The 27,816-nt window shown below is 37.4% G+C and overlaps 1 protein-coding gene across 1 annotated transcript in view; it reads right to left on the minus strand.

Annotated features, from left to right (window-relative positions):
- The window catches only part of PDGFC (platelet derived growth factor C), a 2,060,917-nt gene extending 2,051,081 nt beyond the window's left edge, over positions 1 to 9,836 (minus strand). The window contains exon 1 of the mRNA XM_044079820.1: positions 8,720 to 9,836. Within this exon, the coding sequence (XP_043935755.1) occupies positions 8,720 to 8,831 (112 nt within the window). The 5' untranslated portion in view covers positions 8,832 to 9,836. The remainder of the gene's footprint in view (positions 1 to 8,719) is intronic.
- Positions 9,837 to 27,816: the final 17,980 nt, after the last annotated feature.

Below are 27,816 nucleotides of genomic sequence, written 5' to 3' on the forward strand. Positions count from 1 at the left end.
AGGGGAAACCCACGCAAATGCAGGGAGGTCATGCAAACTCCGCACAGAAGCACCCCAGCTGAGAATCGAACCAGAGAACTCTTGCTGTGAGGCAAAAATGCTAACCACTGCACTAATGCACCACCCAAGATACAAAAGATACAAAAAAGAAAAAATTGTCATTTACTTAACAAGCAACTAGAAATAGGCAATGCAAATAAATGAGACCTTTTGCTGAAAATGAAGCAAAAAATAATGCAGGGGAAAGGTGAATCCCATCACAGTTCAAACCATCTGCAAACAAGAAAAGCACACACACAAGCAGCACATTACAACCATCCAAAATGCATAACGCTGCCCTACAAACAGCCTCAGAAACAATAGCATACTCCAGCACTCAAACAGGTAATCAGAAACTGTATTCTTCATAGTACTGCAATGAAACACAATCCAAAATAGTTTAGATGAAAGCTACTCTGCAGTTTGGGACAAATAAACAAAGCAACATGACAAATGTTCTGCTGACCCAGTGGTGCAGAAAACATACTTTAGGCTGTGATGCCAGTGACCCACGTTTATTCAGTGGCAGGATGGTGGAAGAGAGAGGTACAGGATTTAAATGATTGGTTCCATAGCTAGATGCAGACGGCTGACACATGATTGTTTGCCTCCTTCTTTTAAGAGTCAAAAGCTATTACGTGGACTGATGATGTTCTGCTCATGCACCCACACGCAGACGCTCACACGCATGGACACACACGTACACACAGACTCTTTTTATCTAGCAAAGTTTGTCTCTTTTTCATAAACATTATGATCTATTATAGATGTCGTGCTCTCTTCTGAATAAGAGGCTTTTCTGAGCAGATTTTTGCAATGTCTGGTAGCCCCACCTATACCTGAAACATAGAGTTTGTGGCAGGTAGCGAATACTAAAAGGTCTGCAGGCACATGCCAACAATAAATTCATAAGGGGAAGCATGTAGACACTTCTTATACCAAAAGTACTGCATATCAGTCATGAAAAAGATGAGGTTGGGTACTCCAAAAAAACAACTGATACTGCAGTGTAATATTTTCAGGGTTTGATCTGCTGCCTAGAATTCACTCCTATAAGGACTGATTAAGGTGTTAGGTAATGGATAAATGCTATGAACTCATGAGCCTTAAGCAATGAGTTACAGAGGTGTGTTAAAAATGAATACTTTCTCAGACGTAGAAATGTCAAAATTTATAGTTTCATTAAATTTGTGAAACTTACAAGGGAAACTATTGAGTTTTCTTAAATTCTCTAATTCCTACCAAGAGATAAGTTACCTCATCCTAAAATGGAACTTGGTGTATGTTCTAGCAACTTTGTTTAAAAGACAGAAACAATCTCTTTGGTTTTGAAATCAGGCTAACTACTGACAAGTACTGAACCAAGGCTAATGCCACTTTTTTCTTTTCTGTTTCAGAATGCTGTCTGGATTTGGAAATCCTCTAATTCAACAGATTATTTTTCATACTCAGTTATGGATAATGAATGCTTTTCAAACCGAAAGCAGAAAAATATTTACAGTGACTGTAAAAGGGAAAATACACCTTGCTTTCCAAGACACATTAAGCTAAATCTCCACTATGAATGTGCATCTACTGCAACCACTGATTACTTTTAATTTTATAGTGGTAGTTAGGAAACAGTCATATGTAGAACCTGGTGGGATGAAACCTAACTAATTCCAGTTAGAATCAGTCTGCTATTACCAAGCTGCGTATTTTTATTTTTTCCCTGTAAATTTAATTTATGAGGACTGTATGTTTTAATCAGTCTTTTCATGTTTTTACTGGATTTTTCTCTTAAGCAAAGTATATTCATTTATAAAAATTTGTGTCTGGTGCATTACGTATTAGCTTATAAAGAGTAACCAAACAGCATTGGTTTGTGCTAGTATCCACCACTTTTGAAGAGAAGCTGTCCCGCTATAACTTACTAATATATTGTTTGTTTCATTGGAAGTGTGTTCAGTGACTAGGGCCTTAGTAATAGATTGGTCTAGTTGGTGGTAGCATGTACAATAGACTTAAGAAAGGATGGAGAGGTATCAGCCCACACTCCTCCTAAGAAATAATGTGTGTGCATGTGTGGGCATGCGCGTGCATGCGTGCGTGTGTTAATTCTCAATTACTTAGGTTCATAGATTCATAGGTTCATACTAGGCTATCTGCCCTAGGGCATTTATAAGCCTAGCCAGAATGTGTTTGGCTTTCGCCACCCATTTTAAATTTATTTTGCTATGCCCTTTTTCGAGGTTAGTATACTGTGCCTCTGTCTAACAGTGACACAGAAGTGATACCCAGGGTAAACCTACGATCTCCCATCCACTCATCAAGATTCCTCTTGAAGAGAGTCAATGAGGGACTCTGCCTAACCTGGACTGGGATTTTATTCCAGAGTGAAGGGAGCCTCTGGGTTATGAATCTGTCCCTCCAGCATGTCCTATTTATTTCAGTGCTGAGGTTCAAGTCTCTCGAGCGCATAGCTCGATGGGATTTGGATTTTCTGAGGTGCAGCATGTCTATTAATTCCGGGTTGGACATGGCTTTATACGTCAGGCACAGATCGCCTCTGAACAGGCGGTATGCCACTGAGTAGAGCTGGAGTTTCTTTAACCGGGCAGCATATGGCATCTGTTTGAGTCCTTTGATCCTCTTGGTGAGGTACTTTTGGGGTCTTTCCAGTTGCTGCAGGTGTCTGGTAAGGTACATCCAAAAAGGGGCATTGTACTCAATTATGGGCCTGATGAGGGATGAGTAAAGAGGCACGATGACCTCCCCTGATCTAGATGTGAATCCCTTCATGATTAGGTGGGCTATATAAAATGTTTTTCTAACCACTTTGGCCACATGGTTGTCAAATGAGAGATTGCTATCAACTTGGGTCCCCAGGTCCCTAATTACTTCTTCTGTACTTAATGGATTACCACCTATGTGGTAATTTGTGGGCACTTTGTTTTTGCCAAAGGGGATGACTATACACTTTTTGGTATTTAGCTTGAGGCCATGGCTCTGGCACCAGTTGTCTGTTTCTATGAGGCCCTTTTGGAGGATGCTTGTGTCGGCTGGAGAGTCAATTATGGCGCCCAGTTTGCAGTCATCTGCGAACTTGGTCAGCCACAGTCCTTCCGTGTTGGCCTATACCTCCGAGAAATATATACCGAACAAGAGAGGTCCCAGGACTGAGCCTTGTGGGACATCACTTGTAACTGGTTTGGAGTCTGACATGGCTCCTGCAATTCTAACCATGTGGGTTCTGTCCTTGAGCCAGTTTGCAATCCATCTAGTGACATAGGGGTTTATATTTAAGCTGGTGAGCTTATCTATAATGCCCGAGTGGGGTATTGTATTGAAGGCTTTTGCGAGGTCCAGGTAGGCTGTGTGGACCACCTTCCCCTCGTCAATGGCCTTGGTGACTGTTTCAAAGAAATCAACCAGGTTTAAGAGGCAGGATCTGCCCTTAACAAAGCCAAACTGGGTAGGATCCAGTGTCTGTAGGTCCCCAATATCTTTATTTATGAGGTCCATGATGATCCTTTCCATAGCTTTGCAGGCCAAGCTAGTCAGGCTTATGGGGCGATAGTTTCCAGGATCCGTTGAGGCACCACCTTTATGGAGAGGGACCACTGTTGCTGTACGCCACTCTTTGGGCACATATCCTGTAGTAAGGCTGAGATTGAACAGTAGTTTTATGTTTGGGTTTAGCTCTTCTTGGAGTTCATGTAGGATGCAGCCCGGGACACCGTCTGGTCCCATTGATGCTGTGTTTTTTGCTTTGGAGAGGGCGGCTCTTACCTGAGCATCTGAGATGTCAGGGGGACAGCACTCTGCTGGGATAGATATTTGGTTTATTTAGATATTACTGTTGGTAAGATCACTTTAAAAAAGCACTGCGATCAGACAGGTACCTGAAATCCTTTGAAGACAGTGGCTATAACCCTGCACTATAGCTTTACTTATCTGAGTTTAGCACATGTTGGTCATAATGTAAGGCAGCAGTGTGCACTTTCTGTAAGCTTTTAAGGTCAATTATTTCTTAACTGGTGACAAAGGGATGTGACAATTCAAGATCTGCAATGCCTAACCCTCAGACAATTGGTACTAGTGGTACAGATTTGAGATGTGCATCCACTGCACCCATCACAGAGGTTACAAATAAAAAACAAGCAAAGACAGAAACTTGTTATGCTACTGCACAAAAAATTCAGCCAAGCAACAGCTGCATGTGTGGCAAAGAGGTACACAAAAGAGAAACAGACTTCATTATAAGCAACAGGAGTAGCAATCAAAATCAGTAGGACATCAGCAAGAAAGTGTCTAATTATGTACAAGCAGAAGTTTCCTGTTGCGTGCAAGAAAAAAATAGATTAGTATAGCATAGCACAGACTCACAGAATCATAGAATGTAAAGGGCAATTGGGCCGTGTGAAATTTAGACCTTGCAATACCCACCCATAGACCTTACTTCTATTTTCAAGGAGCAATAGGCCAGACACACCAGATATGGATTTATTAATACTCATCCAATTGTCTAAGTCCTTCTTAAAGGAAGATAGTATGTCACATTGCTTGATCTAGATAGGAAGTTAGTTTCAGAGAAGGGGTCACTGCATAACAAATCCGTCTCTCCTCCGTGATTTGTTTATTTGCTGAAGCAGGTTCAGATGTCTGGTTCTGTTTGCTGAACTGTCTGATTTGTGGAGAAATAAGAAGTGTTGAAGTGCCAGATCTTTAATAGCAGCTTTCAGCACAACAAGGATGAAAATATGGTCAATATCCAATAACATACAGAAAGTTTGCCAACACTATCCTTTGAAGTAGCATGGCTAACAACACACCCACATCAACAATGTGCATAATGAGCACTACTGCCATTGACTACTAAAAATGATACAAAATGCATTTATTCAATTTTTGTAGGTATTTTCTCCTTCAAAAAAAGCTAAATTCTGAAGTACATGTTGAGCTCAGCAGTTTTTGTTCTAAGCAGAGAATGGAATTTTTGTTAATTTTAAGCTTGGGGGCATTACAACCTTCTAGATTTGTTATTATTTGTTGTGAGTGGTGGGTAGCTATATCTGCATGAGTAATGGGAGGCTGAAATCACAGGCCCTAACTTTAGGGCATCTAGACATACTATAAAAGTTAACATGAGCAAACATGAAAGGAATTAAAATGTGAGAGATCTTTTCAGTAACATGCACATTCAGAAAGCTGACCTAATCAACAACCATCCCTTCAAATCTGATGCTACTACTTCTGCTACTGCGAGGAACATTAATAATCAGGAACTCATCACCTTCAACTTTACTGTAAGTACTGTGCCTCATGACTTCATTACATGCTCAGTTCTCTACCTCAAAAATGCCTCAATGCTTCCCATAATGTTAAGTGCAGGAGTCAGTGAGGCATTAGGGTATAAACTAGAGTGGCTCCCATACCTTTACAACCTCACTTAAGAAAGCACAGCCAGAGATTTTCATTTGTTCAAGGGCCATCGAGTCAGAAGATCAGAATGGCAGCAGTTTGAAAACAGTGACGTGAAAAAACAAAGGCAAAAAACTCATAAAGTATGCTAAAAATGCATCAGCTTAAATACAGACATTTTGTTTGTGCAATCAAAGATTGTAATTAGAATGTTGTGGCACATTGTTGATATGCTTGCAGTTCTTTCCAAGTTGTAACATATACTAATGATAAGTTCATAAAAAAATTAGAATTATACTTATTATCCTGACCTTTCATGGGTCTAGAGAGGATTATTACAAGTGTGCATGTTCACACCGCATTCACACGCACACACACACACACACACACACACACACACACACACACACAAAATACACACATACATTTTTACCCATCAGCTTGAAACAGCATTCCCTTAGATGCCATTAAATTATTGTTTGATTTTTAACTTCTAAAACATTTATGAGTGATTAAACAAAGTGCACATTTCTTTTATTAAATGAAAATACCAAAATATGACATATGTTCAGATTGCCATCCATCTCAAGTGTACTGATGTGGTTGTTTTTACATATAATTCCATAATCTACTGAATAACAGCCTGTATTTGCTTACCGCTTACTACAGTCATGCATAATCAATTACAATTGCTTACAGTAGCTGTAAAGAACTCAGATATATGAGTATGGAAGTACCTGATGAAATTCAAGCAGCAGCAATAAGAAAACAATGGCAGGCAAACAGACAAACAAATTTATCACAAGAAAGATGCAGAAAAGGGGCATACCTATAAGTGATAGCTTTAGCCTTCAATGCAAGATACAAAACATTATCTGCAAAACCAAGTGATAGCACATATGAAAGATAAAATACTCTGCAACAACATGCATGTAATGTTTGCCTACAGGTGTACACCAACATCAGGCAGTATACTGGCATGCGTGAAGATCTGTTTGTCTCTTAAAAACATCTCCGTTAAGCAACACAGGAACACATGCTATTCATGGCCAGTTACAGTGCCCATTTCTATCTATACTCATTTTGCTATGCATAACTGCTTGAAGTCATTCCCATCATTCACTTCAGAAGTTTTGAGTGCTTCCATAAGCATATGTCTGCAATGAAGGTAAATATTCTACCATGGGTTTTGTTCTACTAACTAAACATTGCTGGCTCCTTATATGCCAACTCTGACTTTATGCAGATTATGCTATAGTCTGTGACCACCTTAAACTGTCTGCAAATGCCAGGAACATACAAGCATTCACATTAGCAGGCATCCAAGGAATATTCTCCCCTACTAAATGCCACAGCCAGCTTGTGCCTCTTCATCAATTACAAAAACTTTGCACAGGAGTTAATCTCCTTATAAGATATTCAGATCCACAAGCTGAAATAACTAAAAATGCTTCCACACCTAGCTAATGAAACTACAAAGTATGATTCTGAAAGACAATCAATATTTCAGGCCCTTTTTTTCAATGTGTACACACACACGCACCACACCACACACACACACACACACACACACACACAGTGTGAAACTTTGTGATGGGTAGACATAAACTGTGTAAAACAAGTTCACTTTTTCTAGGAAATTTTGTTTTGGCTAGTTTTCTAATTAAATGTATTAACAAGAACAGGTAGAAATACCTTTAACCTTTCTTAGGCAAATTAAGAAAAAAATTAAAATACTGAGTTTGAACTTAATATAATTTGAATGGTTGTGTTTTGACAGAAGCCACAATACCTGGCAGCAATATACCAAAATAAAAGAAAAAAAAACATTCTGCTGTGAATGCACAAAACTACAGTAAGACTCGTGGTAAAAAAAATGTTTGATATGTCTGCCCCCTGAATTCCAGTGTACATGGGGGAGGGGTACTGCATTCTGCACTCTCCTTGCTTCTTAATATAATCACTCTGAGGTCACCATGACTCAGAACAAAAGCAAATACTAGTAGCTTTTTTTTGCAAAAGAAAAAAAGATAAAGCATATGACTTGCTTCTTTCTTGGTGAATTTGGAGAAAAGCATATTTTTTAAAACTTCATTTTTTTGGACAACTGCATTTCGCCAGAAGCCACAACACTTGGAAGAAACTAGAGCTGTAATTGTTTTAGCTCCATTACAAAAAGCTTTAAACTAGTGATTTTAACTTCTTGGCAGTCAGTATGACTTGTTTGGAAGTTGCTCAGTCTAAGTTTAAAAACTGTCTTGGAAACAGATGAATACGGTGCACCATAAAAAGTTCAGAAGGTAAGCAAATTACACACCCTGGAGCTGCCCTTGTTCTATGAAAGAAGCTTTTTACAACTCTGAAAAAAAATCTATAACCCAGAGGGCTTAGGATTTCGGAGCTATTCTAAACACTTCAGTTTGACATGAAAACAGAAAAGTAATTATAATTTCCTACACCAGATTAGCCAGTTTCCAAAATACCGAAACGTGTCCTTCTCCAGCCAAAACCCACAAAAATACACTAATCCAATTTCACCAGAACAAAACTACATTTTAAAATGGAACTATTCTACAACTTTGAAACTTTGTTAGGCTGTCCACTTCAGAATTATTTCCACAGTTTTGATAATGTGGGATATTCAATCAACTTCGGTGTACCATAATTCAAATTTATAAGCCTGTCTGTTCGGTTTATCTTTGCGCACAATGAACCTTTATACCATGTTACAATCTTAGAAACACTTATTTCAGCAGACTTATGTAAAACGTGTTCCCACGTGCAATTTTCCAACTTTTTCTTGCTGTTATGAACGCAGTAAATAAAGTAGTCACTAATTGTCCCTACTGTTTAACATGCATCTATTACTTAGAAACGCACGCGCGTACACACACACACACACACACACACACACACACACACTCTTAAAGACCTCTTTCGAAATCACGTTGGAAATGCCGTCACTATACAATTTCCCTAGCATCATCATAACATGCTGTCACTGTATTCACGATGATGTCACATATAGCTAAGAATTATTAATTAACAGATGCGGTGCAGACATGAGACCTCCATCCTTTTTACAGGTTGCACAGATGGACTGAAAAGGTATGTGCGTGTGTTAACAGCTGGATCGTATTATTCAAAATAGCTGACAATCTGCAGATGGACAGCAATGACTTGCACGGCTGCCACTGTTTCTGCCAAATTGCCAAACAATGACAAGCAATGTGCAGTTAAAGAAACACTACCCCAAAAGTGCTACAGCTGGACTTACCATTCTGATCTTTGACAACAGAAAGCTGAAACTTGCCGCTCAGGCTGGAGTCAGCCACAGACTCATGAAGAAAGCAGAGGGCAAATACCAGAATAATCACCCGCAGGGACATTTGGAAGGGCTGAGAGAAAGAAGGCAGCAGGTACACTTAGTACTTCACTCCTGTCGAAGGTGCTTCAAGTTCCCTTTCACAAAATAGCAACTGCAATATTCGGAAAGCAATGACCCAGTGTTGGTAACATTTGCAGTTGATAAGCGTTGGGTATAATCCACAGAATACTATTCAACACCCGTCATATGTTCCTGTTTTCCCCCAGTAGGTAATTGCAATAATAATAAAAAACTGCACCAAACCCCAATGTGGCTTAATGCCAGACGTAGTAGTGATATAATTTTAAGAGAACACAGGGAGAAAAGTTCGTGCTGAGCACCTGTCAGCTTTACATAAACTTGGCACAACTTTCACAAACGTGATGACTACCTTTACTGTGATAAATGATTAAACTGGTAGCTCTCGGAATGTTTTAATAAGAAACTGAAATTCTCAATTACTGTTGTGAACTTTCCTGAGCGCACGAACTAGTAAATAAACCATTACTTGGCACACATACACTTGAGACAATTCCACTGACTCCAAACTGGCCGTGAGTTGTCTTACTTTGAAACAGTCCCCATAGCAATTCAAACTTAAAATGTTCCTCTCTTCTCTGTTGATGCCTTCTCCAAACTGATTCTGCCTAGTATTTAAAGGTCCGTTTTATTAAACAGTTACAAAACTTTACCCCGCCAAGAGCCAGCTCATGCAAGTGCCTCAGCACAGCTACATGCACTCTGTACTTAAAGGTCCTTCAGGTGAGCATGTATGTTGCCTCCACACAAGTGCACGGTGTGTCGTTTGCTTCTGCAGAACGCAGATAACAGCCCGTTTGGTGGAAAATTGCTGCTACAGCTGGCGGACAAACTGCAGAACTTGGCTAAGCCTGGGGGACGGCATCTTCAGAAGAGCGCTTGATAGCGGACAGAGCTTGTGTTAAGCGACGGCCTCGTGGGTGAGCGCAGACTGCCAACTGGCGATACAACAGGTGCTACAGCAGGCATGCGAGCCTGCAAAGCGGAGCACGAGGAACTCCCCTCTCCAGGGCAAATGGCGCGCGCTTTAACCATTGAAGTGCTGCAAAGAATGCACTTCTAATGCACTTTCAAAGCAGACAAACTACTTCACTCACTTTGTTTGCCTTTTTAATTTATTTATGTGTAGTGTGACCGCAGCTCTCAAGGAACCAGAGACATATCTCAACAGAATCAGGGACAAATCCAGAAATAAACAGGGGCACGTTTAAAGTACTAATACTATTAACTTGAGATATTGATGGAATAAGAGAATGTAAATTAGCAACACGTTTTCTGTCAAAACGAAGGCTATAACTATTGTCGTAATTTATTAAGTTTAATTCATCCCTTTTTCTCCAAAATTCAATAATTTAAGAGGGATTACGGGGGACAAAGCTAAAATTGGAAACTGTGTAATCTGCAGAATTATTGGCACTTATTAGAAAGTGTATATAAATGACAGTGTTACTAGTTTTGCAGGTTCCTTGGATGATCCATTATTATCCATTGTCTTTTTTCTTAAATCTTTACTGAAGTCGTTTGCCAAGTTAATATCCCCAGCATTCAGTATTCTATACAGTGTCAGGGTTAAGGGTACTGTCATTGCTTTCTTGGAAATCCTGAATTTCGACAAGGTAAGAAGGGCCTTGCGCCTCAGATTCGCTAAGGTGAAAGAAAGCACAAGGTGACATTGTCAAAATGTATCGCTTTTCTGAAAATGGCGTGTATTTCAGGCGTTGTCATATAGCTGTAGAAGGTAAAATGTATATAACCACACATGTAGTCCTGACTCCAGATGTCCTTTGGCTACAAATGTTTTAAAGTCTCAGCATTTAAAATCAAAGCAATAAATTGCACCCTCCTGCAAACACTATGCACGTTATATAATTTAGTGCATAGTGTGCAAAAAGTTAATGCTTACTTCAGAAGCCGCCTTAGGTCAACTGGTGCCCTAGGCAAAAGGGCACCACAGCATCCCCCCCCCCCACCACACCACCCAGTGCCCCCATCCTGGTCTACCTACACCAAATAAATACTGGAAAAGTGTCCCTACTAAAGCGACGCCCTAGGCGGCCACCTAGTTGGCCTATGCCTAAGGCCGGCTATGGCTTACTTATAAACATACCTCTCAGCTGTCCATAGTTTGGTAGAATGTCCAGATTTTTGCCTCAACTTTTTTGGTGTTTTTTTCATAAAATTGTAGTTTTATGAAAATCATTAAAGATTATGGTCAGAAAATAATGACAGAAATTCGAGTTACAGACTTCATACAATTCAGAAAATTCATGCTAATGTAAAACCTGATATTCTATCAACTTTTTAAGTTTGTAAGAGTGATATTTAAAAATTGTCCCTGTTTTGGGGCCTTTGTGCCCCCACTATTTATGGCTTTGTCCAAATTTCTTGCTCTAAGAGGTTGAGAGGTATGCTTATACAGAGCTCATAGCTGGCCTTAGGCATAGGCTAACTAGGCGGCCGCCTAGGGCGCCACTCTAGCAGGGGTGCTTTCCAGTATTTATTTGGTGTAGGAAGACCAGGATGGGTGCACCGGGTAGTGTGGTGGTGGTGGGGGGGGGCACCATGGAGCCCTTTTGCCTAGAGCACCAGTTGACCTAAGGCCGCTCCTGACAGAGCTACTCAAAATAGGCTAACACATGTAATAAAGATGGACAATGATATGAACTGATTTCAAGAGGTTGCTGGTGGTTTAGGTACATTATTAACTGCTTTGCAAGTGGGTTTGTAATTATTCTATAATTTTCCTGTTTATAAAATGTTCATGAATAAGTAATAAAACTCATCAGCAAAGCTCATTTCATCAAGAGGAAGCATATTTCAAATACTGTTTTCACTGATTTGTAATCTTCACGTTTATAGTAAAAAGCAAACGACTTAAGTGTCGCTACCCATGTTCAGCAAAGCTCATTTCCCTGGATATGCACAACTTTATGCAGTTGATTCTCTTTAGTGCCACAGACCTTTAAACTGTAATCTCATGCTGCAGCTCCCAATTCTTTGTTTTATTTCACAAGCAGCTGTGGCAGTTACATTTTCAATATATTCTATTACAAACCCAAGTAACCAGTCTCGCTACAGGAAATCTTTGCAAGCAGTGTTGCATTATTATTATTGCTCTTAATGGATCCATTTACAGTCTTCCTTCAAATTTTAACTTCACAATGACAAGTTCACTTCTTCAGACAGCCAGAGCAAAAGGTACTGTGCATGTTTGTGTGTGTATGTGAGATAGAGAGAGAACTCTTTTATGTACTGCAGTTTAAGAGCAGGGCAACAAGTACTGCTAACCTGCCAGTTCAGGGTATCATGATGCAGAACCACTAAACAGGCTCTGGGCCATTGTGGATTTTAAACCAATGAAAGTATTCCAGGAATTATTCTCAATGACTGGTTCCGAACCTATTGTGTTGTGCCATTCTTTCAGCTGAAAGTCAAACATTGCATGGCTTAGGTAGAGCTGTTGAGAAACACACACTGAAATGCGGAAAGAAAAGCAGCTGATAATTTTAATTAATTAGCTTATAGTCAAAGAAACATAAACAGAAAAGTGAAGTGCCATTACAAAAGGTACAGTTTGTCAGAATTGCAATCAACGAACAAGACTTACAACCAGAGCCAAAGTGCCCTATCTGGGAGCATAGAGTTCAATCAAAATAACATTAGTTGCACGTGTAAATGTTGTGCATAATATGAATTTCCTTTCAAGTAACTGGATGTTGTATTAGAATACTGTACATAATATAATGCTATATGCTGGCATTGTAAAGAAATCCTTACCTAAGCCTCCTAACCTGGTATTTATTAAGTCTAAGCAAAAATCAGAATCAATCACCACATTACATAATATCTCACCTTGAGACAAAGGACCACCATTCCAATGCACTAGGCCACTCCACAAACAAAAATGTTTTACTGATTGGTGACTCCATAGTGACAAACCCAGATTCCCTACTCACTCTAGGCTGGACAAAGACAGGATGACAGAGATTTATCTTTCAGGTGCAAGGTCTCACACATTTCAAGGGCCATTAGGACAGTTACACCAGACAAACATAACTACAACATAGTAGTTGTGCATGTGGAAGTGAATGACCTGGGGCAAAAAGTCCTAATGCAGAAAAATATGTTTCAGCTCGCTATGCATGTCACAAATCCAGGAAATGCCCTTGTATTGATCAGAATCCTCCCTTCTCCATGAATGGTGCCTTGGTACAATGAAAAAATGATTGTCTTCAACAATTGTTTAAATAATTGCTGTCATTCAAGGGGAATACAGTAAGTGTCAGCATGGAACAAGGCACTTGACAGTCTTACTTGCTTTGCATGGGATGGTCTGCACCTCTCGTTCAAAGACTAACACATACTGGTTAAAGCCGTGACTGCTCCCATAGCGCATTTTTAGGCAAAGTTTAGTTGATGATCATTCCAACATAGAACATGTATTGACATCACAACAGGATCACATTATGGTGGCTTTGCTCAGTGTCAAAAGTCTAAACAACAAGCAGCCCAGCTTTGAGGCACACCTGCATTGGAAGGTATCCATGTATATATAATCACTGAAACATGGTGTAATGGCAAGAAGGTACTCTGTCCATACCTAGCTTTAGCACCTACCATGTCTTCAGACCCAGTTGTGTCTGTGGTAACATGTCATAGGTTCATAGGTGTTTACTATGCTAATGACCACAAGGGCTTTTTTAGCTTAGGCATTCATCCCAATTTTCTGATGGCTTTGGAGATGAAACATTTATAAGCCAGGGCCTAGGAGATGAATGATTTACAAGTCGCCTGTGTCCATTAAAGGTATAGATGCCATGTTTGCCAGAGACCATATCGGCTGTAGACTAATTTCCAGAAGTCAACAAACAAATGGAATTTGTCAAACTCCAAATCACACTACATAAAATCAATTAACATTTTATTGTCTGTTATAGGACAGCTTCTATTTCCCTGGTGGTTCAAGTCAGGCTCCTAAATGACGTGGATGAACTCCCTATAAATAAGAACTCCATCATTCTGGAAGACTACCTGTCCAATACAGAATATGAATGAAAGTTTCTAGATCTAATAAATAAAAACTCAGTAAACTTGATTGTTACTAGCCTAACTACAGGACAAAATATTCCTGATCTTGTGCTTAAATGTATAGTGTCATCACAATTCCCCTAGTAACTCTTTTTCCAATTAAGTCAGTCCACAAGCTAGTAACCTTTTCCCATCAAACTATTTAAATACATATGAAGCAATATAAAGGAATTGAAAGACACCAATCACACAAATCTTATCAAACTGTATGATGAAGTCTCAAAATTTACTTATAATAATGTCACCTCAGACATTACGTCAGCAGATAGATTTGCAAAGGAATATTTATATCCACATAAATACAAGTATAGAATTTGCATCCCCATCCAGATTCAATACAATGGGTCATTTAAAATCAAACCACACTGGTGTTCCAACTGCATAAATAAAATCTACAAAAAAATGGGGAAAATCTTATTACGGTATACAACAGATCTAAAGACCCTCCAAGTTAAGAAAAAATATTAGGAATGTGACTATGAATTTATAAAAAAAAACTATTAGATTTAGTAAGGCAGCCCATGTTAGGTTGACATTTAAAGCCATGGGCAATCACAAATCCTTCTTTAGTTATGCTCAAAAACTAAGAAACATCACTTAGCTATTTAGAGAAGTTGTACTAATTATTAAAACCTACTTGGGGTTGATGTATATTGCTAAATACTCATAAAAACTACAAAGTTCACTTCAGAGATAGATATCCAAAGTCCACAATGCTTGTATCTCTCAACCCCCCCCCCCCCATCATCACTAAAAAACATGTACTAAAAGTGCTGTCCAAGACAAAGAACACTTCCTCCACAATACCAGATAACATACAGGTTTGTTTACTAAAGAGTTCTTAACATATCTCAATGGAACTTTTTCATAAGTTATTTAACATGAGCCTGGATGCAAGCTCAGTCCTAGAAGCATGGCAGACAGCACTGGTGGTGTCATTCATTAAATGCTTCCCCAGTACCGACCCTGGAGGCTATACACCCAACTGCCTGATGGGTCTCATTTGTAAGGCCATGGAGTACATTATACCAGACTTGATTAACACTGACATTTATTTATTGGCATTTGTTTACTGGGGTAGTCCACTGCGCCATTAAGACCCCATTTTCAGTGGAGGCCAGGAGAGAAAAGCTCCAAAAATACAAGTACATAGAATAATCTTGAGCAATTAGAAAGATTTCCACAAACAAATTCCATAGCAAGCAAGGTAACTTCCAAGGTGTACTTATATACCTAGATGAAAATTGATCATTTGGAGAAATTCACAAAATACATTCAGTGTCAGGCAAATTAACAATTGATAGAAATTAAGGTAAAATTTAGAGACATATCAGTTAGTACAATTAATTCAAACTAATATTACAGAGTGAGAATCACAAATAGTGATTAATGTTAAGCATAAGGTAGTCAGCTTGTAGCAGGTAATTTACAATGCAGATATCACATATAGGGTAAAAGTGGAGACAAACTGAATATTTAGTGTAAGAGGAGCTCTGTAAATAGAGGTGGTCATGTCTTGCAGATCCAGATAGAAGAGATGCAATTATATAAGGAAGCTTTAAAAGATGGAATGCTTTGGATGGATTTAAGTGTAAAAGGAAGATTATTCCAGGTTCTAGCTACCGGACAGGAGTTTAGAAGTTGGCCCACAAGTAGGCTAGGTTTGTGTATCTGTAATAGATGTTGATTTTCAGATCTAAGAGATCTTTTGGGAAGGTAGTTGGTGAAAAGCAAGGCAAGGGTGGGATATTCTGAAAGTTTGTATACAATGTTATGTGCAGCTGTTAATTGCAAGTAGGAGAGATAGTGTGGCAGTTCCAGCAAGTTAAGAGAGGGTAATGCTGTACAATGATGGGTGGAATATAGTGCATTAGTAGCGAACCTAGTGAAACTTGTTGTAACACATTTCAAGTTTTGATTTTAGGGTAGATAGTAAATTGGTGAGTAATGCAGCACCACAGGTGAGAGAAGGAAGCAGATATGTGATAGCTAAGATTTTTTTTACTGGAAGGGCTAAGAAAGTGTTTGTGCCTATACAGAATGCCAGGTTTTTGGAGAGTTTTGTTAATGTTTTGTTGAATATGTAGGTCAGATTTTAGGTGTTCATGTATTATTACCCTTAGTGGTTTGGTGTAGGAAACCACTTCAGTTGTTGTTTTGCTCTGAGAGAGTATTGTGAATTGTTTTTTGTTTAAGAGTATTTTTTTTTCTTAGGGTTGAATAGAATTATCTTGGTTTTGTTAGGATTGAGTAACAGGTAATTTTTGCAAGCCAATTTTCCATAGAGGTAAAGGTGATTTGAGTAATATGCTGGAAGTCGGATATAGAGTCAGCAGAGCAAAAGATAGTATCACTAGAACCATCTGAGTATTGAGTAAGAGAGCCCTGACTGAAAGTGGTGTGTAAATTATTAATAAAGATACAAATAAAAGGGCCTTAATATAGAGCCCTGGGGAACACTGGCAGAGCTGAGCAGATATGAAGAGAAGGAAGAATTCCATTTAACAGCTTGTTGTCTGTTTGATAGCTTGAGAACCAGTTAAAAGAAGAGGAGAGTCCAGTTTGAGAGAACTGCTGTAGAAGAAGTGGATGAGAAACTGTATCAAAGGGCGTTGAAAGGTCTAAAGATAGTGAAGAGACAGTTTTGCCAGAGTCTCTAGCTTTGTTGACTATGTCCATGAAAGAATTCAAAGCGATCATTGTGCTATGACCCGGTCTAAAGCCATGCTGTATAGGTGATAGCATTTGGTTGCTGACAAGAAAGTCAGGAAGTTGAACTTATTTTTCTAGAATATTGGAGACAAGAGAAAGAATAGCAATAGGTCAGTAGTTGGAGAGATCTGTGGAGTTGCCGTCTTTGTGGATAGGTAGAATAAATGCTATTTTCCAGGTTTTGGGGACAATAGGATTTGAGTATGAATCTATTTATAAGTATACTAATGGGGTAAGCAATTGCAGCCATGCCAAGTCTTAGATATTCTGTGGGCAGATCATCCGCTACATTAGAGCTATTTCTGAGTTTGAGGAGTAGTCTTTCTATGGTAGTAGCGGGAATGGATTTTAGAGTAAAGGAGGGTGTGGAATGGGTGGTACAATAAGAACAGTTGAGTATTGATGAGGAGGGAGAATTTTAGTTGAGGTGGGAGCTGCTGAATGTGCAGTAGGTGTAGAAATCATGGCAGCGTGATGCTGGGGAAAGTTAGTTGTAATATTTGATATGGTGTTGATGAAATGGGTGTTAAATAGACTGACTATTTCTGGGTGACTTTTATCAGGAAAAAGACTTGGACTGTTTTTTGTGCCTGGATTTAGAAGTGAGGAAATGGCTGTCCATAATTTTGTGGTATTATTATTGTTATTAGACTGGAATTTTAGGTAGTATTCTTTTTTGTCTTTGGTTACTTGTTTTTTAACTTGATTGTGGAGTTTGTCTGAATTTCTGTAGGTCAGATTGATTTTTGATTTTTAGACATTAAATATGTCATCAGGCTAGACTCAGAATTTTTTTTTGTAAAATGTAAATCTTGTCTAGTAAATGTATATTGCTCCTTTTTTTACTTTGGGACATCTTTATTGGAATACACACACACACACACACACACAAACACACACACACACACACACAAACACACACACACACACACACACACACACACATACACACGCACGCACACACACACACATATATATTTGGAAATGTTGTTTGAATACAAAGAAATGTATAGAAATGGTGGAGAATTATGTTTTGGAATATTATAGGAAAATTAAGTTATGGAAGCATAATGTTCCATTATTTAGTGATCGTAGAACATTATTGTTTGGGAGCAATTATTTTTATGTTTATCCATGGGTTTCTTTGTGTACTGATACAAAGAAAGCTCTTTTTCATAGACACAAATTATTCAGTAATGTGTGGGAATTAGATGATTTTTTATGATGTATGCTTTTAGGTAAATTACCTGTTAAGACAGATATGAAATATAAACAATTTGCAGAACATTATGCGCTTTGTGTCATGTGGAGGAAACTTTACAACATGTCTTTTATACTATTGTAAACTAAAAGATTTTCAGCCTTTTGATTCTTGTGTGTTGCATATTCCTCAACTAACTTCTGTGACTTTGCAGTGCATTCTGTATGGGACATATGTTTCTGGTCCTTTTCATATCAAAGACTTTTTGGACTGACTATAGTGTCCTTTCTTTGAAAATGTAGGACTGAAGACGTTTTGTGTAATAAGACATGGGATAAGAACGAGTTAAAAATACAGTGTTGGCTTTGGATGAAAGATTAGGGAAGATAAAATAGTATTTTCTTATATTCTCATTTTCTTTATTTTGCTGTTGTGTTATATACACACTGTTTTGATACGTGATTGTGTACTCACTTTCTTGCTTTATTTTTTGCATGCTTTCATTTTTTTAAATTTTTGTAACAAAGTATATCTATTTTTTGTAATAAGTGTTGTGGGATATTTTATATGCAACTGAGTTATACCAACTAAGGTAGATGAAGCCTCGGTTTAGAATCTCCTACAAAAGTAGGCCGCACTCACTGCAGCCCCCCCCCCTCCCCCATTTTGCACTGCACTGAAGTGTCACTATTAGAAAATGATTCCATGTATATGGTGTGGAAATAGAACCAATAGTCTTCCAATCTTCTAGCACCAAAGATGAGTGTGTTACCTATCTAACCACTGTCACTACCAATTAACCAATTAATTATGTTAGGGTTTTAAGAAATAACTCCTAGAAATACTCTGATCTAATCCAAAATACCATCACACACTCTGGATCAAAGGATATAGCTAATATATTGACAGGCAAATTTAGTATGAGCCAAAAACTGTCATCAAAGTTAGACAAATCCCTGTGCCACTTGGCTCCAAAGATCACCACTGAACATGTTCTAAATATTCTCTCAAAACCTAAAAATACCACATCTTAGGGGCTCATAATATACCTGGATGCCTTATTAATAGTACCAAGCATGCCCTAACAGAACCTCTCCTGAACTCTAGTTTAAGCTTAATCATAGATTATGTCCCTGAAACATGGGCCATTGCTGTTGTGGTAATCCACCAAAAGGGGACCTTATCACAGACACCAAAAAGTATAGAACCATTAGCTTTATTAGACTAATCTGTAAAGCTATGAAATACACCATTTCTGTCTTCTTAAACTACATTACCAAAAACACACATAACACTATACCATCAACAGTTTGGTTTTCTCAAGGGTAGGTCATTTCTACTCATTTTGGTAAACTTTATCTAAAAGGCATGAAGGCAGTGGGTAGTGGTTATACAGTCCATACAGTGGATTTGGAGCTAAAAAAAAATTAGCCCCGTGCACCATGCTTGTCTTGATAATATGCTAAAATACCATAATGTGTACTATTATGTGGTAAGGTGTATAACAAACTGGCTGAAAGATATATCCCACATAAAGGCAGCAGTTGTTGTCTCAGAAACATACCTCTCAATCTCTTGGAGCAAAAAAATCTGGACAAAGCCACAAATAATGGGGGGGGGGGCAAAAATAGGGACACTTTAAATATTGCTCTTACAAACTTAGAAAGTTGATAGAATATAGCAATAACCCACTCCTGGGTGTGGGTAATGCGGGATTTAACCACGGTTGGCGTGGTTTGGTCCCGAGGGTGAAGCCCGAGGGACCAAACAAAGACAACCGTGGTTAAATCCCGCATTACCCACACCCAGAAGTGGGTTATTATTATATCTAATGACATTATTTAAGAAAAGAAATAATTACTTTTCTTAAATAATGGCATTGTATAATGCCTCTTTGCTGCCCTTCCGCAGCTGTCTGGTATTCCGCGGCAGTTCTGATGTACTGCGCATGCCTACGCAGTACATCAGAGCTGTGGGCAAAAGCAACGGAGAACGCAAGATCTCCGTTGCTTTTTACTGTCTCGCTATGTTAAATGAGTTTAACATAGCGAGACAGCTTTAAAATAAGTAGCGGAGATCTCAGTTGCTTATTTTAAAGCTGTCTCGCTATGTTAAACCCATTTAACATAGCGAGACAGATTTAAAAAAAAAGCAATGGAGATCGCAAGATCTCCGTTGCTTTTTACACACTGTGTCGCTATGTTAAAGGAGTTTAACATAGCGAGACAGCTTTAAAAAAGCAACGGAGATCTGCGTTGCTTTTTTTAAACCTGTGTCGCTATGTTAAACTCTTTTAACATAGCGAGACAGTGTTTTATACTAACGGAAAAAGTCTGGGCAACCGGACCTTTTTCCGTTAGTATATTGAGGGATTTACAACGGGCACGCTGGTTGGGCTGGCCAATCAGCATGCACGTTTTAGAGGAAGAATTGTATAATAACAAGGTTTACATTAGCATGCATTTTCTGAAGGATATGAAGTCTGTAACTCAAATCTGGGCCATTATTTCTGACTTAAGTCCACAATGAGTTGCCAGAAAACCACAATTTTGTGAGAAACAGACCAAAAAATGAGGCAAAAATCTGGACATTCTGTGAAACTCTGGACAGTTGAGAGGTAAACTCAGAAAGCAATAAGGTAACTAGTGGTATACTTCAAGAATCAATGCTAGGACATACACTTTTTGATATTTGTTCTTCTGTCCTCAAAACCTTGAAGTCAAACTTTTGGCTAATTAAATTTGCTGATAACTAGAAGCTTGATGCAATTGTTCGATGGGCCTTTGACACAGAAACACTTTAGCAAGAACTAAACCTTTCAAACCAATGTGGTATAGAGAAAGAGTTAAAACTTAGTTGAAAAAAGTGCAGTATTGTCACATTTGAAAAACAACTCTCACCTAAAACTATCAATATTGCTAGTACTCCGCTCCACAAGACCACCATATTTAGTGATCTATGTTCCCTTAGTCAATTCCCTATCTTTCAACTATCATGTTACATTAGTAGTCAAGTAATTTTTCTATCTACCTCATCTGATATCTTAAGGCATGTCATTCATGTCAGAAAAAATGTTCTCCATCTCTACTCAGCTCTGATCAGATGGTATATTATAATGTCCCTTATAAAGGTACAGTATAATGCCCCTTTGGTATGTATCTATCAGGACACATCATGTAATCTGAAAGGACCTGGAGGTTTCTAACTGAAAAGATTATTGGTTTAAAGACCCTTAGCCACAAAGTTATGTATGAAACCCTAATCCTATGCATTGCTTTCTATCGACTCATATGAGGAGATTGGTTATCATTCCACACCATTAGCAATGCAATCCTGTTTTAAAGACAACAGCGCTACTATCACTTGATATGCTGGGCAGACAAATATATTATATAACATTTACCCCATCTCTGAAGCAATTTGCTTTCATGTATAAAACAAAGTGACATATTTGTATTCTTCAAGATCAACCTTGACAACAGGATGGACATTCACAAATTCTTATCCGGTCTGCTTTGCTGTTCTGGAAATGGGAGATAAAAGTGATTTTGTAATTCCTATGACCGTATGTACCTACAGTTGCATTATCCTGTGATACTCTTACATCCAATTACACTTTTCATATTTACTTTAGAACTGGCATAAAATTGCAAAAAAAATCACATGCCTCCAATTGCCTTCTTTGAATTTGATTGTAGTTTTTCCTGCTTATTTTCTAGATGTTTAAAACTTTTATCCCAGCTGCAGATTACTATTCCATCTTTTCTGCTGGAATATATATATACAATATCTATATATATATATATGCCCTTCTGTTTTCTGAATCAGAATATAGCAGAAATGTGAACTCTACTTAAGTCTGATAAAACCTGCAGCAGATAAACTGAAAATACATGTTTTAATCAGCACTATATCTGTTTTCTGTGACACGAACTTAAGTGAGAACTTGTAACATTTTTCTATGAAGATAAAAAGAAAAACTGGAATTTGTAATTGAAATTTAAAGTATAACTTCCTTCCTTTTTCTGGAAATCACATCTATTATACATACTATATGAAAATATAATTGAGCTGTCCAATAATTATAGTTTCCATCTGTTTCCAAGCAAAAATATAAGGGCCATAAAATGCAATTTGGAAGATTTTTGAAAGAGATTACTGAACCAAAAACAAGTAAATAATGTCACTAATGTTTAAATATGAAAAAAGCTTTTTGGTTACATATATAGTTTCTGTATGAAGATAATGTAAAAAACACAGCTGAAATAGAATGAGAAAGATTCATGAGAAATGAGAAAGCTTGTGACAAGTGAATGCCATTTTTAGCCTTCATGTCTCTCTGCCTAGAAATTCAGATACTTTTAGTTTAAGATCCAGAAATTCTTTTAGTTCAAAAACTTAGGTAGGGAAGACTACCTGTAGTTAGGCTGTTTTTTGAAACATTCTGTTAAAAACAGATATTCATTTGTTTCTATTTTTAGGGTTATTATTACTGCGTGTTTGCTTAACTGTTAAGTATATTGCTTAACACATTCTTTTCTAGGTAAAATATTATTTATTCACTTTCAAAGAGCTTGTGATAAATCATTTATTCATACATTTATTGACTATCGTATCTTCCTCTATTGGCCAGAATGTTCTGAACACTCATCATTTGAACTTATAATTATATGGTTTATTAACAATTGTGAAAAAGTGACCGGAGTGGTCCCTGTCATGGAAATCTGGGGTTGCAACAGTTTACTACCAAGAGCCAGGACAGAATGCTGTAGTGCTGAAGAACATTGCCAGCTAACTCTGGAAGTTTGTGTGTGTGTGTGTGTGTGTGTGTGTGTGTGTGTGTGTGTGTGTGTGTGTGTGTGTGTGTGTGTGTGTGTGTGCGTGTGCGTGCGTGCGTGCGTGTGTGTGTGTGTGTGTGTGTGTGTGTGTGTGTGAGTGTGTGTGTTCACCTGTGTATTTGCAGGCACCCCTTAAGCCTTCCTATCTTTAGGTGTTGTAGAAGTCCCTGACACTGTTTACTGGAAACATTTTTTTTCATTCTCCATCTTTTTCATTCTCTAATACAGTTTATATAGTTACCAAGGACAGTTTGCTCTAAACCTTTTTGATATAAGAACAGTAGGCAGACTGCAATAAGCTAAATGTATTGAAATGTGTTAGACCATGTTTCTCTCCATTGTCTTCACTGTTTGGGTGGGAATAAATTTCCTGTCTATTATTCCATACAGCCTTCTGACATATGGTGAAGAGATTTCCATGCACATTATAGAACAGTTACAACATTTTCTTAGCATCCTTTGATGTCCTTATCTGTCAAACCTATGAAATTCACTTATCTGTGGTGTGTTTTATATGTAATAAACCTGTCAGCAAAACTTAATATTTATTGTGTAAGAAATATTTTGCCATCCAAAAATGAACCCTGATATAACATGGGATAGTCTCAAGAAGTTAGGTACAAGAAAGTCACATAAAATATTTAAGAAATAACATAATCGTTGGCCTAAAAGAAATGGATAAACTAATTTGCAGTAACATTCTGCGATATCTGAATAAACATTTGTTTAACTGCTGATTCAGAGAGTTATGTAAATAGCTAGGGACAGTGAAATCTGGGGAGTGATACACAGTGAAGGATGAGTAAGGGTTTTATCAGTAGGGAATCTTTTTGTGAACTAGTCTGCTCAAGTAAAGTGAAAGGAAGGTACCTTAGGGTGACTGTGCCTTTAAATGAAATGTAAAGATGAATAGGACTGCAGCAGCAAGTCTTCATGTACAGCAGAAAAAGTCAGGATGGGAAACAATTCGAAAAGGAGCAGGGGAAGTAATTCAGGAGGTCAGAAGGGCAGTAGGATGGGACAGAAAACACAGGATAAAGTAATCAAAAAGCAAGAAATATGACTGGCTAGATGGGAAATCGCAAGAAAAATGATGACGGTGGTCTGTGTAATTAGCAACACATGATGAAAGCGATGATGGTTGAGAAAGGAACCACTGGAAATTGGGTAGACAAAAAAGGTGAACAGTGCATAAAGGTAGATAAAGGAAGAAGGTACCAGTGAAATATAAGGAAAAAGATAATCAACAGAAGACTACTACATGAAAGGATGGAAAAGGAACAGAACCCAAGATCTGAGAAGTAGATGAAACTAAAAAGGAAAAGGGAGTGAGAGACTTAAAAAGAGAGATGAGTAAATTATTTAAGTTAGCTATTAGCATTGGAAAGGAATACAGATGAGCTGGAGGTGCATATGGTACAGAATGAGGAGACTGTGGCTGGGATAACTTCAGTGTCAATAACAGGAGTGTTGACAGATGTTGACACCACCAAACAGAGTTTTTAAGAGTAGCATGTAAGCAAGGCTGAAGAAGGTGTGGCCCTATACATAAGGGAAGGACTTGAGGGCATTTGACTCAGAAGTTTGTGCAATAAGTATCAACTGGAACCAGAAAAAAAAAACAAATATTTTTGGAATTAGGTGAAAGATCTTTAAGTCATGCATTTAATAGTCAACAGCAATTTGGTATAAGTTTTGTTTACAATATCAACACAGAAGAAGACAAAAGGTACAATAAAGACCAGGACTTGAACCTATAGTGGAAATGATGGCAATATCATTGTGATTGCAACAAGGATTTATGTAGACCTGGAAAACAGAGAAATTATGGAAAATCATAAAGGGGTGTGTTTGAAATATGTTTTCTGATCACAGTCTTACTTAAAAAGTAATTTTATAATACATTTGAGTGCCCAGAGCTACATATCTTATGACACAGGACAAGTTGGTTCAGCTAGTTTATTAAAGATTGTATAGTGTGCTCATTATTACTTATAGTTTTATAACCTCAGACTGAATTCCTTATAACAATTGGAGTCATTATTTGTGCTTGCTTCTGTGCTTCAGATAGCAGAAAGGTCAGAAAGCCTCTATTTGTAATAGACATCTTTCTTAAAAGTAGTTTGTTATTAAAACATATTTTTCTGTCTTATTTTTTCACTAATATTCTAACTTGTTCTATATATCTTGTATTTCTAAAATCTACTATCAAAGTTGTTTTTAATCATCAGTTCACTATTAATGATTATAGTATGTGCATATATTTCTTAACCTACTGATACTGCTCTTTTATTATTAATCTTACATATTAAATATTTCATTCCTTGTGTATTTGCATATTATTCATAAGATGTTTATTCTTCTTATTAGTTTTGGTATTACAAACAATTTTAACTATATATATATATATATATATATATATATATATATATATATATATATATATGGTTCCCCTTATAATAATTGAAGAACCAAAACATCGACTCACTTAACAGCGAAATGACAACAGCAAAACATTCAAAACAGCGAACTCCCAGAATGGCAAATTTCACCTCCTGGAAACTAACAACTTGGCCACCACTGATGACCTTTGCTCTTTTCTCTACTGTAGTGCAATCTTGGAGTTGGAATATTTAACTCAGGGGTTGTGAGGGTGAAGCCCCCACTTCAGTGGGTTTTATTTGTGTAGTTATTTATTTATTTATTTTTGTTAGTGGTAGCCAAGTGGTTAGTTTCCCGGAGGTGTTTTAAGCTTTTTAATTTTAGAAGCAGTTTTCCAGGAATTCAGTTCACTCTGTTGCTTGAGGGATATACTGTTCCACTCCATTTCTTCAGTATTATTAAGGATTTTATTGCTATTTACAATAGTGGATGCCTCCTCTATCATGCTAAATATATTGGTTTCTTCAGAAAGAAAAGTTTGATCTTTGCAGGACACTGCAAAGTGGCTTTAATATTGTTATTTTTAAGTTCCTTGGTCAGTGGTAAATACAGTTTTCTTTTTGCACATTACTTTACTAGAATAATCATTGTCAAATCTGACTACATGTTCATCTATTTTACTAGGTGGGCCAGACCATGCTGCTTTTAGGGTCTGCTTTATGTGCTCGAAGTCCGAGAATATCAAATACGATATTCTCAACATGAGTACACTGAAAGCACAAAACATAGAAAATGTAAACGGAAATCTCCGTAGGTGGAGATTTCCATTTACTTCAATGTAGTGCGATCTCGTAGATGGTATATTTAAGTAGCGGGGGGGGTTTGAAGGGTACGGGGGGGCTTGCCCCTCTGCCTACACTAGTTTAATTTCTTTTTTTGTGTGTATTTTTTTTTTTGTACTTCAATTATTTAATAGTTTGATCCATATGGTTCGATCCATATGCATTCGAGCTATTAAGCTTCCAAGTCCTAAAGTAGACCCCTGTTTTTAATATTTGATCTTTTTATAAGCTAGACATGCACTCAATTAAAACTGAACATGGTGGTGAGTTTCCCTTCTTCAAAGGTATTCTCCGGGATCTATATGTTCTTTAAATTCCGAAAGATAAAGGTTCAGGTAGATTTAATGTTTTATGTAGCCAGGTTGATGAGAAGTTTATTATACTGTTTCTCTCATAGTTTTCGGGTATACCATACATTCTAATGTTACTTCATCTCAGTCTGTTTTCTAAATCATCAACTTTTTTCTATAAGCCAATTATTTTGTTTTAAAAGAAATTCAATCTGAGACTCGCCTTTAGTTATACTCCCTTCATGATCATTTAAAGCTTATTCCATGTTACTGATTTGTGCACTTAACTGTTCCAACTTCTTTCTGGGCTCTACTTTGAAACTTTCTAGTTTGATATCCCGTTTATCTATTTTAAGTAATGCTGCATACTAGATATTAATGACTGCATGCTTTTCTTAATACAAGAATCATGAATACCATTTCTTGAGTGACTCATGTTGAAGTCTCTTCTCTCTTAACCAAGCAGTTGAAATTCTGACAGAAAAATTATAGCTTTTGAAGAACCTAGAGATGTAAAATCTTTTCTCTGACTATTAGTGAATAAAATTAGCTAACAAGTATCTCCAAATTTTATTTTTTTATTATATTTTCTGTTGGAGAAAAGTTTTCAGTCAGAGAGCTTTCACCATTTCCTGTTCTTGGTTAAACATTTTGGCCACGCCCCTAGAAGACCTGTTTGTGATAATACAATTTCCATGACCAAAGGGAAATAATGAGCAGCGACAGATCACTAAATATATCTTTTATATAATGCTGTTCGTTAAGATCACGTATAAGTAATGTTTTGTGACTTGAAAAATAGAGCTGATTTCTTTAATAATGGTACATGCTTACATATGTACTCTGTAATTTGTCTTAGATGCAATTTCAGTGTTTCTAAGTGGCCAGATGTGTCATCATATACTGTATTGTTTTGCTAAACATGCACTTCTAGACTGTATCATGCATTTGTTATTTTAGATACAGCTTATCTAAGACAAATTGTTCAAAACATTAAAAACATTTGCCCTGGGATTCAATAATTCCTACAATAAGTGCACACTATGTGTACATTGTTCTAAGTGAATAAACAACACAGACATAACTCACATCTTCTTCCTCTTAATTTTAGCTTTCCTACTAATGTTCTTGTAGCTTTAAATATTGACAGGGATTCATAAAAGTTGCTACAAAGTGTAGACTACATGTACACTTAGTCTAATCTTTCTGATTGACTTGAAAACACAAAAAATGTGATAAGAACGTTCTTGAATACATTTCGTGTGCACTTAGTGTACACTTAGTGTAGGCTTTATTGAATTTGGCCTTTGATGTACAATAATAAAATGTTTGTCATTTCTTAGAAAAAATATGCATAGTCAATTAAAATTAAGTGCCATCTCTGTAATAATCAGAAAATTGTAATATAACATAAGCCCAACCTGCTACAATTGGCCATAAAATGTCAAAGGTTCAGACTGCTAGTTAAGTGTTCTTTCAAACTGACATACATAACAGTTCTAAATTTGTGCTTTCCTATTTGCAGACAGGAAAATAAATTATTGTTGGTTATTAGAGAATACAATGTCATCTGCTTTTCTTATAATGCCAGAGTGTTATTTCTTACTATTATCAT

The sequence above is a fragment of the Protopterus annectens genome, chromosome 8.part0 (genome assembly GCF_019279795.1).
Source record: "Protopterus annectens isolate FY-2018-M chromosome 8.part0, PAN1.0, whole genome shotgun sequence".
NCBI lineage: Eukaryota > Metazoa > Chordata > Ceratodontiformes > Protopteridae > Protopterus > Protopterus annectens.